At 37.1% G+C, this 15,464-nt stretch overlaps 3 protein-coding genes across 4 annotated transcripts; all 3 read right to left on the minus strand.

Moving 5' to 3' along the window:
* Positions 1-1,109: 1,109 nt before the first annotated feature.
* Positions 1,110-2,241, minus strand: LOC112786660 (fasciclin-like arabinogalactan protein 11). Its single transcript, XM_025830024.3, has one exon. It carries the CDS (start codon positions 2,080-2,082, stop codon positions 1,207-1,209), a length of 876 nt encoding a protein of 291 aa, XP_025685809.1. The 5' UTR covers positions 2,083-2,241; the 3' UTR covers positions 1,110-1,206.
* Positions 2,242-6,232: 3,991 nt separating this feature from the next.
* LOC112784877 (fasciclin-like arabinogalactan protein 11) lies at positions 6,233-7,417 on the minus strand. Its single transcript, XM_025828212.3, has one exon. The coding sequence runs from the start codon at positions 7,293-7,295 to the stop codon at positions 6,447-6,449; it is 849 nt and encodes a 282-aa protein (XP_025683997.1). The 5' UTR covers positions 7,296-7,417; the 3' UTR covers positions 6,233-6,446.
* Positions 7,418-8,361: 944 nt separating this feature from the next.
* Positions 8,362-14,410, minus strand: LOC112782277 (protein STICHEL-like 4). 2 transcript variants are annotated; one of them, XM_025824623.3, is made up of 9 exons: positions 14,137-14,409; positions 13,598-13,863; positions 11,349-13,474; positions 11,008-11,227; positions 10,170-10,718; positions 9,443-9,825; positions 9,273-9,346; positions 9,038-9,101; positions 8,362-8,747 (listed from the first exon to the last, which is right to left on the minus strand). In XM_025824623.3, exons 3-9 carry the CDS (start codon positions 13,395-13,397, stop codon positions 8,655-8,657), a joined length of 3,432 nt encoding a protein of 1,143 aa, XP_025680408.1. In that variant the 5' UTR covers positions 13,398-13,474; positions 13,598-13,863; positions 14,137-14,409; the 3' UTR covers positions 8,362-8,654. The 2 variants fall into 2 exon arrangements, with proteins under 2 accessions (XP_025680408.1, XP_025680406.1); XM_025824621.3 differs by having other exon boundaries at positions 9,273-9,825; positions 14,137-14,410.
* Between the last annotated feature and the right edge of the window lie 1,054 nt (positions 14,411-15,464).

Consider the following 15,464-nt stretch of genomic DNA (forward strand, 5'->3'; position numbering starts at 1 on the left):
AAATGCCGTCATAAAACCCTAATGAAATGAAATGTGTATCTAATAGTTATCGGATTTTAAACCTTGATTACATAAGCTAAAAGATAGAAGCCTTTCGTCTGTACTCTATTATTATAAGTATATCAAAAGAATTGGTGTACAATTTTTTTAAAATATTTTTTTATCATATATAATTCATAATTTTTTTTTTCTGGTTTCTGACACTTGATTCCAAAATCTCTTAACTAAATTATAAATTACTTATTAAGTCAACTAATTTCACTTTTATCATTTTTATATGTTTAAAAAGTAAAACCATAAATTAACTTTAGCTAGTATACATAATTTGGTCATGAGAATAGAAGTGTTGGCAAAGATTAGTGATCTAATAAGTTATTGGGCTGGCAAATGAATAATTGATCCAAGAAATAGTAGTGGACTATTGTGTGGAAAGCCCAAAACTTCAAAGCATGACTCATAATTTTATCAGAACTTTTTATTGGTCATGTTAATTAACGTTTTTTATTGCTATTTTGAAAATCTAAGACTTTAAAGTTTATAATCTAAGAATTTAAAATAAAAAATAATTTAAAAAATTAACTAATATTAAAACAAAAAAATAAGTCCAATGTATACAAGAGAACACAAAAAAAGAAAATTTTGGTAGAAGAATAATTTATTACTCAAGTATTTGTTATAATTATTTCATACTTATGACTCACACCAACTCTTAACTCTTATTTATAGCCATTCATTTCTTTAATAGATGGTTAGGATTAAATCTAATCATCGATCTAGATTAATCATCTAGAATCTTCACTATAAATATCTATCCTTTCATATTTCTCTAAATACTTATAAATTCTTTCATATTACTCTTCATACTTTTATATACTTCCACACTCTTCTAGAATAATTTATGACTTTTCAGAATCTTCTAAAACTTTTTAGGGTATTTTGGAACCTTTTAAAACATTTTAGAACATTCCAAAACTATTTAGAACATTCTCAAATAGTCCAAAAAACTATATAAACACAGTTAAATATAACCTTCTAAAATTTAATTTAGGGGACAACTTCCTCTGAAACATGAAAAATAAATATGATGTATAAATGGATGAAGAAAAGCATAAAGGAAAAGAAAATATATATCACAACTTAACATACCATAAACAACATAAATTTAAAGAGAATCGAATCACAACAAAACCATTGAATCCTTCATCTTCAACCTATTATAGTAGTCACTCCAACAACGACAACAAGAACAACACCCATCCACATTCCCTTCGATTCACCACCATTTGATGAACCTTCTGTGGGCGAAGCCTTCCCTTCACCGGAGGATGACGACGACGACGAGGATGGCTTGGTTTTGTCAGCCTTAGCCTTCCCTGGCGCCGGTGCCGGAGCCTTGGCGGGAAGCACTACGTCCAGAGGGAGAAGCACTTTGTCCACCTGGTATATGGCGAGTTTGCTGTCTGTGTAAACGGTTCCGGTGATGGAGGCATTGACGGCGCCGGTGGTCATGCTGACCTGGCTGCCGCCGTAGGTGGTTACGTTGAGCTGAAGCCTCTGAGGGTCGTCGCCGGCCTGCGTCTGCACCGGGTTGGTTAGCGTGTCGAAGTTGGAGATAGAGATGAAGGAAGAGAGCGTGTGGAACTGCAACAACTCCACCTTCTTTCTGTCACTCAGGGAGTTCAAGAACCCTGGTTTGAGTTTTGAGAAGGCGGTATCTTCGGGTGCAAAGAGGGTTAACCCTCCAGAACCAGAAGTTACGAGCTGCGAGTTGAGCTGGTTGATGAGTTGTGTGGTTTCCAGTAGGCGGATGAGGACGGAGAATCTTTTTGCTTTCTTCAGGATTTGGATTATATCAATGGTGGGGGCTTTTGGGGCCGCTGCGATGGGTGCGCCGCTTGGTGAAACCGGTACAAGGGGGACTGTGCTGAATCCTGGGGATGGTGCGGTGGTTGTAGGCGGAGATGGAGCGGGCTGGGTTGGGGGGAGTTGGGCTAAGGTGGTGGTGGTGAGTGCTAGTGATAGCAGTAGAAATTTGACAGAAAAGAAGAGAGGTTGTTGTTGTTGTTGTTTTGTGATCTTCATTTTTCACTTTTCAGTGATGAGAGTTAGTTTCTTTTGTGTTACTTATTAGTAGTAGTGTTAGTGTTAATTAATTTGTGTGGAAAGTGAGAGAAGGGATTGCCATTATATAATGAGGAATGAGGACAGATGCATGTAGTAATTAGCGAGATTAATTAATTGGATATGTTAAAAGGGCTTAGTTATAACTACTTTTTCAGATTAAAGAACTTATGTTGGAACATTTCTTAGCTGTGAATGATGGTGCATTAGGATTAGGATTAATATGCATGCATGCAACTATTTTGCTTTCACATCATATATATTTTGATATGCTATGATGTTTCTAAAATGCTTTTGTTGTCAACTTATTTATATATAGTTAGATATAATGATTTATCATTTTTTTAATATTACAGTGCAGTTGGAAAACTAATATAATTCTCAACTCATGATTGGTGTGTGTATAGGGTGAGTTAATTACTCCGATCCATCCATCAGGGAAGAAAGGGAAACCGAATCAAATCATTAGATAAGTGGCACCCTATGAAAGATTATTTAGGAAAGGATTGAGGAACTAAGAATCACACTTTGGACCTACTATACCTTCTCAGATGTATCCACCTAATTCTCTCTATTTTAATATAATATATCCCATCCTAATCAGATTGAGATTGATGTGTTGGGACTTGGGAGATATATCAACAATAACCATAACGACATATATTTTCTTTGCAATTTTATTTCCAGTTTGTTCAAAATATTTTATGGATGTTAAATAAAATAAATGAAGCATTACCATGTGTTCATAATACGCAGCAGAAGAAAAAAAAATAATCCTAAAGATCTATTTTGTGTTTAAATTTTATTCCAATAATTTAATATATAAATCAGATCTAAATACTTCTAGACGCTTTAGTAAAAATCACTTTCTCCTTCGATGGTGCGCTATGCGTATCCACACCGAGACCAACCTTTGCTGTCAACTCCTTGACCAATGGATATCTGATCTAAATTGAGAAACCTCTTGCAACTCTTTGCACGCCATTAAATTCTTCTCCAAGAATCAGACTCACATACATTTATGTATGTAGAGGTAAAGGAATAAAACTCTTGTGTTTTATTCTCGTCTCTTTCACATTCCTCTACTCTTGGCATACATCTATATAGTATGAGATTTGTTACTGATTTTAAATTTGATTCTCAATTCAAATTTAAATCATATCTTGTTATTTATTAGGGATAAGTACGATTTTGGTCCCTCACGTTGAGGGTCAGAATCGAACCCGTCCCCGATGTATATTTTGATTTAAAATCGTCCTTAAAGTCGCATTTAAATTTAAAATCGTCCTTTCTAATAAATTTTTTTAATTTATTCCTAAACTACCCCTAAAATAAAAAAAATTATAAAATTATAAAAAAAAAATAAAACGCGTACGGGAGGGGGAAGGGTTTACGAAGGGAGAGGGGGAAAGGGGGAAGGGGGAAGGGGGGAAGGGTTTACGGTGGGGGGATGGCGCCGGCGGCAAAGAGAGGGAGGAGGGGAAGTGGAAGAAGCCGGAGAAGAAGCGGGTTTAGGGTGAGAGGAAAGGGGAGAGGGGAAGGAGGACGGCGGCGGCGAAGGGGGAAGGGGGAAGAACGCGAGGTGGGGGTGGGGGTGGGGGGAAGGGAAGAGGAAAGGGGAGAGGGGGAGGACGGCGGCGGCGAAGGGGAAGAACGTTGGAGTCCGCCTGCCGCCTCGCCTCGCCGCCTCCGCCTAGCTTCTGCCACCTCACGCCTCGCCGCCTCCGCCTCGCCGCCTCACGTCGCCGCCTCCGCCTCGCTTCTGCTTTCTTGTTTTCTGTTTCTGTTTGTTTCTGTTTCTGTTTCTGTTTGGTGGTGGTGGTGGTTGGTGGTGGTTGTGGTTGTGGTGTTGTTTCCTGTTTCTTGGTGGTGGTGGTGGTTGGTGGTTGGTGGTGGTTGTGGTTGTGAGGGTGGGGGTGGATGGTGGTGGGAGGGGGAGACCGGGGGTGGGGGAGGGGGGAAGGGGAGACCGAAGGTGGGGTGGGGTGGGGGTGGCAGGAAGGGGAGACGGGGAGGTGGAGGGGGAAAGGGGAGACCGGGGGTGGAGTGGGGGTGGAGTGGGGGTGGGGAGAGGGGAAGGGGAGGAGGAGGGCGAGGGGAGACCGGGGGTGGGGTTGGGGGTGGGGGAGGGGAGAGGGAGGCGGGAAGGGGAGACCGGGTGGGGGAAGGGTATTTTTGTCCAAAAAAATAAAAAGGACGATTTTAATACGAAAAAAACACGTTAAGGACGATTTTAAATCAAAATATACATCGGGGACGGGTTCGATTCTGACCTTCAACGTGAGGGACCAAAATCGTACTTATCTCTTATTTTAAACTTGAATCTTTCAAATTTATGAATCATATCATAACTCAATTTAAAACAGAATCAGTTAGAATCTCATCCAAATTTAGAATTCAAGTTTAGAAATAGAATATCTAATTATTCTCAAATCTCGTATAATATTCTCAATTATCATACTATTATTATATTCTTGGTGCTAGCAAAAAATATAATAATATTCCATTTGAATTAATATAATTATTTATTTGATCAAATCAAATTAATAATTAAATAATTCTACAGCAAAGATTAGAACACTCGTTAGTGTGTGACCCCATAGGTTCAATACTAAACGGGTAGTAAATTAGTCATACCAAATTTATTAATCAAGGTTGGCGTCTAGCAACACTCCTCAACGACCCGATAGTATGAAGTAATATATTTTTACTAAGAACCTTAGAAGAACAAAGTATAATTCCTTCCATCTTTCCAGCTCTTGGTTAACCCTTAGAGTATGGTTTAATTGTCAAACTCTAACTTGTTACCATTATTATAATGAACTGTGAATGACCTAAGAAACTCATTTATTCATTCATTCAATCCCCTTGGCCAAGGTTTTATTCATCTCAGTCATTATAATCATAGAGCTCAAACTCTTTACCGAGAGTTGACGGATTCCTTATTAACTAATCATTAATTCTACAAGTATTTAAATCATACCCAATATCCATTCAACTAGCACCCTATGGTATTAGGTGTCCGGAATCAAAGTATAATAAATACATTGTTAATTACTATGACAGTCGCAGGTCAAAGGAAACTCTATTACTGTGTTCATCTTGAAAATATCCTATTGACAAATATACGGTAATTATAACCATTAGGAATTCTCAAAGTGAGTCAGTTCAATGGTCATATCTCTATATGCACCATCTATATATATAATTTAATAAATGAGATCTATTAATATTCATCCAATGAAGACCATTATATATATATTGATCTTTTCGGATTATTAATGTTCTTTTTAATAATCCTATGACCAAGAACAATTTATATTAAATTATAAAAGATTTATCTCTCAATATTGTGATCACTATCACAATGATAAATCTCTAAATTTAATCAAGGACGTTATTATATTAACATTTTAATATAATAATAATAACAAATTATTTGACACGTGATTGATTGGATTGTGGTCATACTACTTATTCTCAACAATAAAATAATTACTTTAGTTATTATATTTCTAGCGTTATCGATATAATAACTAGAACGCTAAGAAGGATGTATCAATATGTATATACATGGAACAAAATTACATTAATGTACTCTGTAAAATCATTTGTTTTTTCTCCAATCATTGTTGCTAACGTTACAAGGAGTGATTTTTTTTTGGCAGCGACATGAAAGGAGTGATTGATGTTCTTATTTTTAGGTATCATCAATTGGATATAAGGAAGTAGCTATTTCAATAAAGATATCCTTTCAATTCACACCTAAAAAAGAAAGCAATTTTGCTTCATTTTATGCAAAAACACTTGAGAATTTACGCAAACTCATTGTGAAAATAAGATGGACCAGTTTGTAAAAGTTATTCAGATAGATCAAATTATACTAACGAAAATCTTATAGGAAGAAATAAAAAATGTTATATATACATTAAAAATTGTCAATGAGTTATAATTCAAATGGCATCATTTTTCCATACTTACTTAAGAGGTCACGAATTCGAGTCTCCTTATCTTTTTGGTACCTTAGTAGCAGGTTTTTATACTTCATTACCGCAAGAGCAAGATTGATTTCAATAATAAGATTAAACGATTGAATGCATAATTCAAAACCTTTTACAACAAAACAATCATTTTTTCTTTTCAAATTATATTTGAAGACAAAAGAAGGAAAGAAGCCAAAGGGATTCACATACAGCTTTCAAGCACTCTTCCTACCCCAATGCATGCAGACAAAGCCACCAAAAGAGAAAAAGAAACAAACAACATAGAGAATTCACAAAAATCATGCACAGTTCTTGTTCTAATAACTTCACTTCAATCCTTCATCAACTGAAAATCGTTAGTGCTGCAGCAAAAGCAACACCAATTGACACCAACATTGTTCCTTGCACACCAAGCAACTTCAATGCCCCAGAATTCTCCTTTGTTGAATCTCCCTGATCAGTATCTTCTGCAGTGGAGTTATCCTTATCAGCTTTCGGCGATATGGCCAAAGCCGGTGCCGGAGCTATAGGCTTAGGCTTAGAGAAATCCAAGGGAATAAGCACCTTATCAACATGGTAAATAGCAAGCACCTTATCAGAGTAAACAATCCCTGTGAGTGTTGCATTCACTACCCCAGTTGAGATATTCACACTGTTACCATATGCAGTCACATTAAGTTGGTAACCATTGGGGCTATCACTGGCCAGAGTCAAAACAGGGTTGCTAAGAGAATCAAAATTGGAGCTTGATACATAAACTGGAAGAACATGGAATTGTATCAATGCCTTTTGTTGGCGATCGCTTAGGGAGTTGAAGAACCCTGCTTTGAGATTAGAGAAGGCACCATCGTCCGGTGCGAAGATGGTTAAGCCTCCGGTCTTTGATGTCACCAGTTGTGCATTGACTTGGTTGATGATTTGGGTGGTCTTGAATAAACGGATCATTGTGTTGAAGTTCTTCGCTTTCCTTAGGATCTTGACGATGTCTTCGCCCGAAGAAGTATCGGATGTAGGTGACTGTGGAAGTGATGGGACTAATGGCTTCACTGGCGCTGCAGCTGGTGCTGCTGGTGCAGGTTTTGGTTTTGTTGGGGGTTTAGGAGCTGCAGCAGGTGATTGTGCTAAAGTGATGGTGGAAAATATGGGAGAAAGTAGTACTAAAAGAAGTGAAAAGATGATACTTTGCTTCATTTTCTTATTGGTAATTGAAGCTTGAAAGTTTTGTAGATTGTTTTGCTGCTTTTGGGGTAGATGCAATATGCAAATGATTAGGCTAATTGTTATTGCAATGAGTGTTTGCTGTGAGGAATTGAAGGGGAGGAAGTGGCTTTTATAGATGGTATATTGGACAGGGAAATGATGGGTTAGGTAAAAGGTTTTAGTTATGAAAATGACTTCTATTATAAAGGGGAGTGAGGCTATGTATCTTATCTGTCATGACAGTTTTGCTTGGAAATGCAGGGAATGGATTAGTGAATGAACCCCAATTAGTTGTGAGATGATACTAAAAAAGATGCCAGTTTTACAGATAAGGCAGCATCTCCTTTTTCTATTGGGTAGAAAGATGTTAGATCAATTCACTTGAGAGAGATATAATAAGCTTATTGTAACTGTTTGTGCTAAAATGTTTGTCATATTATATGATAATTTTCTCTTGTTTACATACAGAAAATTTGAATAGTCATTTTTCTGTACTCATTTAAGATTCATTCCTTTAAAAAAAGTACACAAAAAAAGTTATTCTATCATCACCGTTTAGCATAATTTTAGTACATAAATAATCTTGGTATTGATTGATATCTTTATATGAATTACACTCATTAGTCATTGGTTCCTCTCTACTTTCAATGTTTCATCTTATGATGGTTTAAATTTTTTTTCTCTTTAGGAATCATTTGTTCATTAGCGAGTTTAAGTACACAACTACACATGAACAATATATATGGACTATGTTGTTTCCCTCTAAATAGAATCAGAAAAGTATATGCTTCCTTATATACATGCATCAGATCTTGAAATGTATTGTTTACCATTCACTATTTCAAAACCCTGTTTATATGCACGCTTTTATAGTCCTCTATCATTATTCAATATGATACAAAACCAAATTAACAAAAATGGGTTCAAGACACAAGACTGAACTCACAGATTTGTCTTGAAATAAGACAAGTTCTTGCTTACATTTTCTGTTCAACAGAACAACCAAGGCAATAATTGAGACCAGTTAATAGAGCTCCAACAAAAGATACTGCCACAGTAGTTAATAAAATTTTGAATTGAATCTAAATTTAAATTTCTCATCAAATTTATGCCTGGAAGGAAAAATATACAACATCTTATCGCTAAAATGGAATAACTACATCAACTACATTCCTAATTTTTCTTCATTAGATATATAACTACATGCTTTTTATTAGATTAAATGAAAATAAGGATTGGCCTTATGAAATTGGACCCTATAACATCAGGAGGAAAAAAAAAACCGGCCTAAATACAGGCAAATACAAATTACAATGGCAGTGGGATGGATCTTCTCAGAGATTCCCAAAACTATCTTGGAGATTTTGAAGAGAGACATCTCCCACATGAGACTAACTTCAGCAATGCTCTTGGTTTTCGGGTTCGAATTTTCAAGCGGGACAGCTGCCAATGCAATCAAATAAATCAATAATGTGTATAGTAATCAAAGCAAATGCAAAACAAAATCTAAAAATATGCACTTTCACCAACAAAAATCACCACATATGAAGCTGAAGCATAAAAACTACAAACATATGCATCAACACTGCTGTATTTCTAGTTAACAGTCTTGCCTGAAAAGTTTGAATATATTCTTGATGGTGGATAAAATATTATTATTCTTATTTACTTCAAAGAAAAAAGGTTCATGTATGAATTCTAACATTAAATTAGATCATGCAAAATATGATTACCTTCTGACGGGTTGCTCTTGATGCTTTCCAGCAAAGTAAGCTCCTTGATCTTGGTTCCAGTTTCCTGCAGAGTAAGAATTTTAGAATCAGTAGGCAGTTACAAAAGAGACACTACTAGTTTACTGAAACAGAAAAACACTACTAGTACCCAGGCTAATGGAGATTCTAAGCAAGCTACCATCCTTGAATTACAAAGTTTACACATAGAAAGAAAATGGATAAAGAAGCAACATACAGATTCTCTAGTTCAAGCTTTTCAGCAATGGAAACTGCTTTGCGTTTCGACCACCCACTTCGCTGGCTTTCCGCCTGCTGGATTACATGAGCAAGAGATACCTTAGTTTTTACAATACTTTTACTTTGACCTTGTTCCCTAAGCTTTCTGCGGTCCAAGTGAGACTTAACTATTGGATTTCTTTGGGAAGCTGATGCTTGCCCTATACTTGAACCTTCTACACTTCTGTAAGATGTTGCATGAGCATCAACTTGCTGTGCATCATTCTTGTGCTCTGCTGGAGAAGCTGCTTCTTCTATGATTTCACCCCTTGGATGAGCTCGAGCGACACTGACACCACTTAATTCTCTAATTTGTGACGAACTATCATCAGTAGCAGGCAATGTAAGAGGAAGTTGAACAGCTGAGCCTGCATCTCTAGTTGACTCGCATCTAATTTCTATCGTTACAGATGTTCCAAGGACAGATTCAAATGCTTGTAAAATGTGACCTGTGAACTTCTCAGCCGTGGATTTGGTCATTTGAGAACTAAACATTAGCTGCACAGTTGGAGCTGCACAATATTGCATCCACTAACATTAGATAAATGGTAACTAATTGTCAATACAAACAACAAAAACAGGAGGGAGACACATAAGCAACCTACCATAATAATAACAGCAATATCAACACATTAAACCAAAAAGAAAGCTACTTATGAAAGCAAATAAAAAGCTGCATAACTGGATTAAAAATCACTGTTAACTTTATGACGAACCCAAAAGCAAGTTTTCAATGCATTTTGCTACAAGGCCCTTCAGTTGACTAACATTAAGTGTAATCAAATACATAAACCAGTTTACCCTAATTCTTCACAAAGCAACATGCAAAAATGAACAGCGAGGAATTGATGTTTACCTGCTCCAAAACTGACAGAGATCAGCTTGCCTTCTTTATACAAAAATTCTCTCAGTCCAGTAACTTGAATCCTCTCAAGAACCTCTAACCACATCTCTTCAATACCTTTATGGTTTTTACTCAATATCTGCCTTTCATTCATTCTACTCTTGTTGGCCATATGGGAATAAGTTTGTTGAGTGGCAGAAGCAGACACACTGAGTCTTCTTTTCTCTGTACTAGGATCCTTTGTCATACCATTAGCTGAGTGTCCCGCATGGAAGTTTTCTAATCTAGAATCTACTGATAATTGCCTTGCTTTGCTGGAAATTTCAACAGGGTTTCCATTTATTCTGGTTGCTTCTCTCACACCAGAATTGTTTAGATCTAGGGGACTATGGTTGAAGCTATTATCAGATGAAGTAGGCATCACATATTGTTGGTCAGGAGCAAGTTGAAGCAATGCAGCTGTCAACCACGTAAGCTTATCATTGGACATCCTCAACTGCTTTTCAGCCTCAGATAATGTTTTTAGTGCTTGGCGAAGCTTTTCCATGTCTTCTTTAGACACTGATACATAAATCAACATCATCAGTTTGTAAAAGGATAGTAATGAAATAAATATCTTTCAACATGAAAACAGATTAAGGCTCTCCCAGTCTCCCTTCTTCTGTCTCCACACCGACAAGTGTATAAAACCAAAAAGAAAAACATTTTTTCAAGGATAGCCAGTTTTGGAATTGTTCAGCATTAAATTTTTGCATTTGTTTCAGATATAAGAACTAAGTCTAAGATTATCAGTATCATCTCAGCTTGCAATGAATTTATGACTTTGATAAAATCTATAACTTTTACTCACACGGCTGTCTCCGGAAGAACTTTCTTCTTCGCCTTTCTTTTGTGAAGTCATATGTCCCAGCAAGTATATCAGTTATTACTGTGGCGAGCTGTGACATTAAAGCTAATGGCTCAACACCAGTTTCCATGATCACCCTCAAATTCTTCACAGTATTGACTGTGTCAGCAGATAATGCCAAATCAAGTAGATCAATCAATTTCTCATCAGAGATAAGCCCTACCTGAAGAAAGAATTTAAGTCCAAAGCAAGTTATCCATAGCAACAAAAAATATTAATGCCAGTTGATAGCAGAATATAATGATCAATGAAAAACAGAATTGTGCTAACAGAAAACAACTTACCAGTTCCTGAACAAGAGGAACAGATATTCTCTGCCCAAGCAAACTAAGTTGTTCAAGGGTCATCTCAGCATCTCTCAACGATCCATCAGATCTTGATGCGATGAGTTTCAAGGCATCCTTATCAATATCTAGACCTTCCTTGGTTGCAATCAACTGCAATGTATATATAATATCTCCATCCTTCAGCTTTGGAAAAAAGAATTTTTGACACCTGGATATTATTATATGAGGCAGGACATCAAGACTAGAACTGACAAGGATAAAAACCACACGTCTAGGTGCTCGATCAATGACCTTTGATATGGCATTCCAACAATCCACTGATAAAGTATCACAGTCATCAAAAATGAACACTCTGTACTGTGATGGGAGCTGGGATACAATCATATGGTCAAGAAGATCCATGATGCTCTCAAAGTCAAAATTACTGACTGGGCCAACTTCCCTTATATTTCTACTCTTGCCCATATCATGTGCCATGCAATAATTGCAAAAGCCACAAGGTTTCGGGTGTTCCGAAGAGTTACAATTCAATGCTCTGGCAAATATGCGGGCACAGGAAGTTTTTCCGGTGCCATGGGGACCATAAAACACATACAACAATCCAACTTTTCTCCTCATTACAGCATTCGAAAGAGCTTGTGACACTAAACTCTGTCCAACCATATCTCTGAAGGTTCGCGGCATATACTTTTGTGTTAAGCTTTGATGTCTACCATGACGACTCCCTCTCAACTTATGTTGGTCACCAGATCTAGCTTCAGAAGCAAGGTCAGAATCAATATCACGGTTGAACAAGTTATCACCAAAAAGACCAAGTTCCCCGGAATAGTCATGGGACCAACAAGCATTTTCAGTGCTCCCAGATGCATCAAGTAATAAAGGCATTGCCTCTGCATCAGATTTAGTAGATGATCCTGAGTGCTCAGATGCCACAGGCATTTCAGAAATATTTCTTCCATTGCCATTTAACCCTTTCCTTAACCTTGAGTCAGATAAACCACAAGTAAAACTTCTCCCTGCCATGTCAAGGAATGTTTTACCTCTATGATGAATCCTGGACCAATTCCATGGAATACCACAACCATTTTTTGGAGCCCTGGTAACATTTCCATCTAGGAACTCATCAGCCTCCTCTGAGTGATATCTCTGGTGGGCTGAACCATGAGCTAATGAGTTGGAGGCCACAGACAATTCATTCTCAGCACCAGTATCTCTTGATGCTGTAGCCACCCGAGCTCTTCTTGCACTTCGAAATTTACGCCTCTTTACCCGACTTCCATGACCACGCACACTGGCTTCTGCCTCCTCAATGATTTTCTCTTGTCTAGGAAACCTTCCACGAAAATGGATGTTTGATGATGCTAAATCATCACTATCCAACGGAATATCATTAAGCTGTTCAGAAAGGGTCTTAACTTGAACATCTCGAACATTTTTCCCTTTATGTTTCTTTCTCCCTTTAGATTCAGAGTGCCTTGAAGCAACATCTTCAGACAAAGTTTTGGCAGCTTGACTTAGATGCTGTTCTTGACTAACATCCACATAATCAGGCCTATCACTCTTTCTACCAGATTCTTCTCTCCCAACTCTCTTCCCATCCCCAATTCCACTCTTGCTACTACGCTCACTAGTTGCTGGCACCCCATCATTGCCTCTACTAGCATCACCTGGAGCAACTCTTGATGTACCTATGCTCACCAAGGGTGGCGAGGTTCCGGACAACCTCCTCCCTTCCTTCCTGCGCTCCCCGCCCACAGACCTTCTTCCTCCATGGAGCATGACATCATTTTCAACCTTTTTGAAAAGCATATCAACCACAGAAGGTGAGTTCCATGATTGAGGGCTGGCCGAAGGGTCCCTGAGTGAACGTGACCTCTGAAGCACAACAAGGTCCCTCATGAGGGACCTATCAGCCAGGATAGGGCTGTTCTTGTGCATGTGGTTCTTCAAGTGAATGCAATTTGTTAAATGTATGTGATTGCGTAGATGATCACTGACATCACCATTCGCATCCTTGAGTACCCTATTGCGGACAGCCCTAGTCATTATCAGAACACCAACCTTTCTGACACCAATATCTCTTCTAAATCAAAGACATAAGATAAAAAATCTCGCATTTTCACCTGTACATGAGCCAATTTTTCACAAATATTTCAGCAAAAACAATAGGGAAACATAAATGCACATTCGTGAACACCCCTTAATTACTTGCAAAAATCCAAAAATGAGGTTAGAATTGAACTCACCAAAAGGGGGAGAAACACCAGGTCTTGCAGCCAATTATCCCATTAAGCAAACTTAACTCCACAAAGACACAAGAAACACACTTCAAGTGGAGGAATTATTAATCAATACTCAACAGAACTTCCCTGTTGCTACACGGCACACTCCATAAACAAAACCAAGTATTCCTCTAACCCCATTGAGCTAAACGAAGGTAGAAAAAGCTAAAAGAGTGAACTTTGTGCTGGTGCAGCAAAGAAGCCAGCTTGGAAGTTCAAATTTCAAACACCTAACAAGGAACAATTTTGGGGTCAAACAAGCATGCAAAAGAGAAGAATCTAAGACCCCGTTATCCGAAAAGCTCAAAAGAAGTGCATAAAACACAGAAAGCACCAATCAGGCCAGTGTTTGAAGAAATGAGAGGCGAGAATTAACTAAGCAGCAGGAGCATAAAGAAAATGATGTAACATTTCCAACAGTGGGAAGCAAAAAAAGGAAAGAGAGAGAGAGAAAAATAAAAGCTAAAGGTGGAAGTAGAAGGGAGGAAGAAGAGTTGAATCACCTGAATGAGAGAGAAAGAAGACCTTTTGGATTATTAAGGTGTCCAGATCTCTCAGCAAGGTTCACATGCACTTCACGAGGGAAAGAAAACGATAGTCCAACCCATATCTCACTCAAACACTCACTCAGCAGTGTAGAGAGAGAGAGAGAGAGAAAGGGGTGGTGAGTGGTGAGGGTTGAAACTTGAGAGGGAGGTATGGATCCGTTGTGGACAGAGAGAGGACAGTGAACACAGGACACTCTCTGCAAATAAAGCGGTGTGTCCATTTGCTGCTAAGCATGCAATTTCAATTTTCATTTTATATTTTTTTTTCCTTCAATTACATAATATTAAAAAATAGGTAAAAATTCAGGTGAATTTTAAGTAAAGTTGATATCGTTAGATGAAAATTTAGTCAAATCAGTCAAATCATCTAACAGCTCTCAAATATTAACTTCACGTGAGATGAAGTCGACTGCACCTGAGTTTTCACCTAAATAATAACAAGATGTTTTATCAGAGTCGTTAGATGAAGTCGACTGCACCTGAGTTTTCACCTAAAAAATAAGTCAATATTTTAAAAGTTAATCTAAATTTATGCTATTTAAGTGAAAACATAGGTGGAGTACAATTAACTTCATATAAAATTGATATTTAAAACTGGTTAGAAGATAATTTAATTAAATTTGTCAAATTAAATTTTACTGGTGAGTTTCTCCACTAAAATAAATTTTAAAAATATTTATTATGAATAATTAGAAAAGCACCATTTTTTTGGGGTGAAATAAGGTTTAGTTCTTAAATTGTGTGATTGCCAATTATTTTAATTACTTAATTTGAGTCTTAAGAAGATCCATTCTTATAAATTCAAAGTTGTACTAAATTGTTATAGAAAAGGAACCTCCTAAAATTTGAAATGGCGTCTTTTTAGGATTTAGGGTTATTGGTAAGTATATATTAGGCCAGCATTTTGTACGTACGCATCTTTTTTACTGATTATTGTTGGCGTAGGATAGGAACAAAATTAAATTATTTTTGGAAGTTTGTGGATGCTGAAATTTGGAAGGGGCCAATGAACCCGTCCCGTTGAAATTCTTGGTTGCTTGTTGCTTTAGAGTTAAACACTTTCTTATTTCTCATGCACTTTATAATAATTATATCTGCAGTTTAACAGAAAGTCTTTTAAGATGAGATTCATATAAACAAATAAAAAAATATAAACAAGAACTAAAATATGGTAAAAATTTAGATGCAGTCGATTTTTCGTAAAATTGATAACCAAAAATCGTTAAATGAAAATTTAGTCAAGACAATCAAATCATTTAACGGCTCTCATCAATTATCAATTT

Source organism: Arachis hypogaea, chromosome 20 (assembly GCF_003086295.3).
Source record: "Arachis hypogaea cultivar Tifrunner chromosome 20, arahy.Tifrunner.gnm2.J5K5, whole genome shotgun sequence".
Lineage (NCBI taxonomy): Eukaryota > Viridiplantae > Streptophyta > Magnoliopsida > Fabales > Fabaceae > Arachis > Arachis hypogaea.

Excerpts from the sequence above, each read along its gene's own strand:
- LOC112784877 (XM_025828212.3), bottom strand. The coding sequence starts at position 7,295 with ATGAAGCAAAGTATCATCTTTTCACTTCTTTTAGTACTACTTTCTCCC.
- LOC112786660 (XM_025830024.3), bottom strand. The coding sequence starts at position 2,082 with ATGAAGATCACAAAACAACAACAACAACAACCTCTCTTCTTTTCTGTC.
- LOC112782277 (XM_025824621.3), bottom strand. The coding sequence starts at position 13,397 with ATGACTAGGGCTGTCCGCAATAGGGTACTCAAGGATGCGAATGGTGAT. Across the intron at positions 11,228-11,348 it reads TTCCTCTTGTTCAGGAACTG|GTAGGGCTTATCTCTGATGA; the intron begins GTAAGTTGTTTT and ends TTCTTTCTTCAG. Across the intron at positions 10,719-11,007 it reads GTTCTTCCGGAGACAGCCGT|TGTCTAAAGAAGACATGGAA; the intron begins GTGAGTAAAAGT and ends TTTATGTATCAG.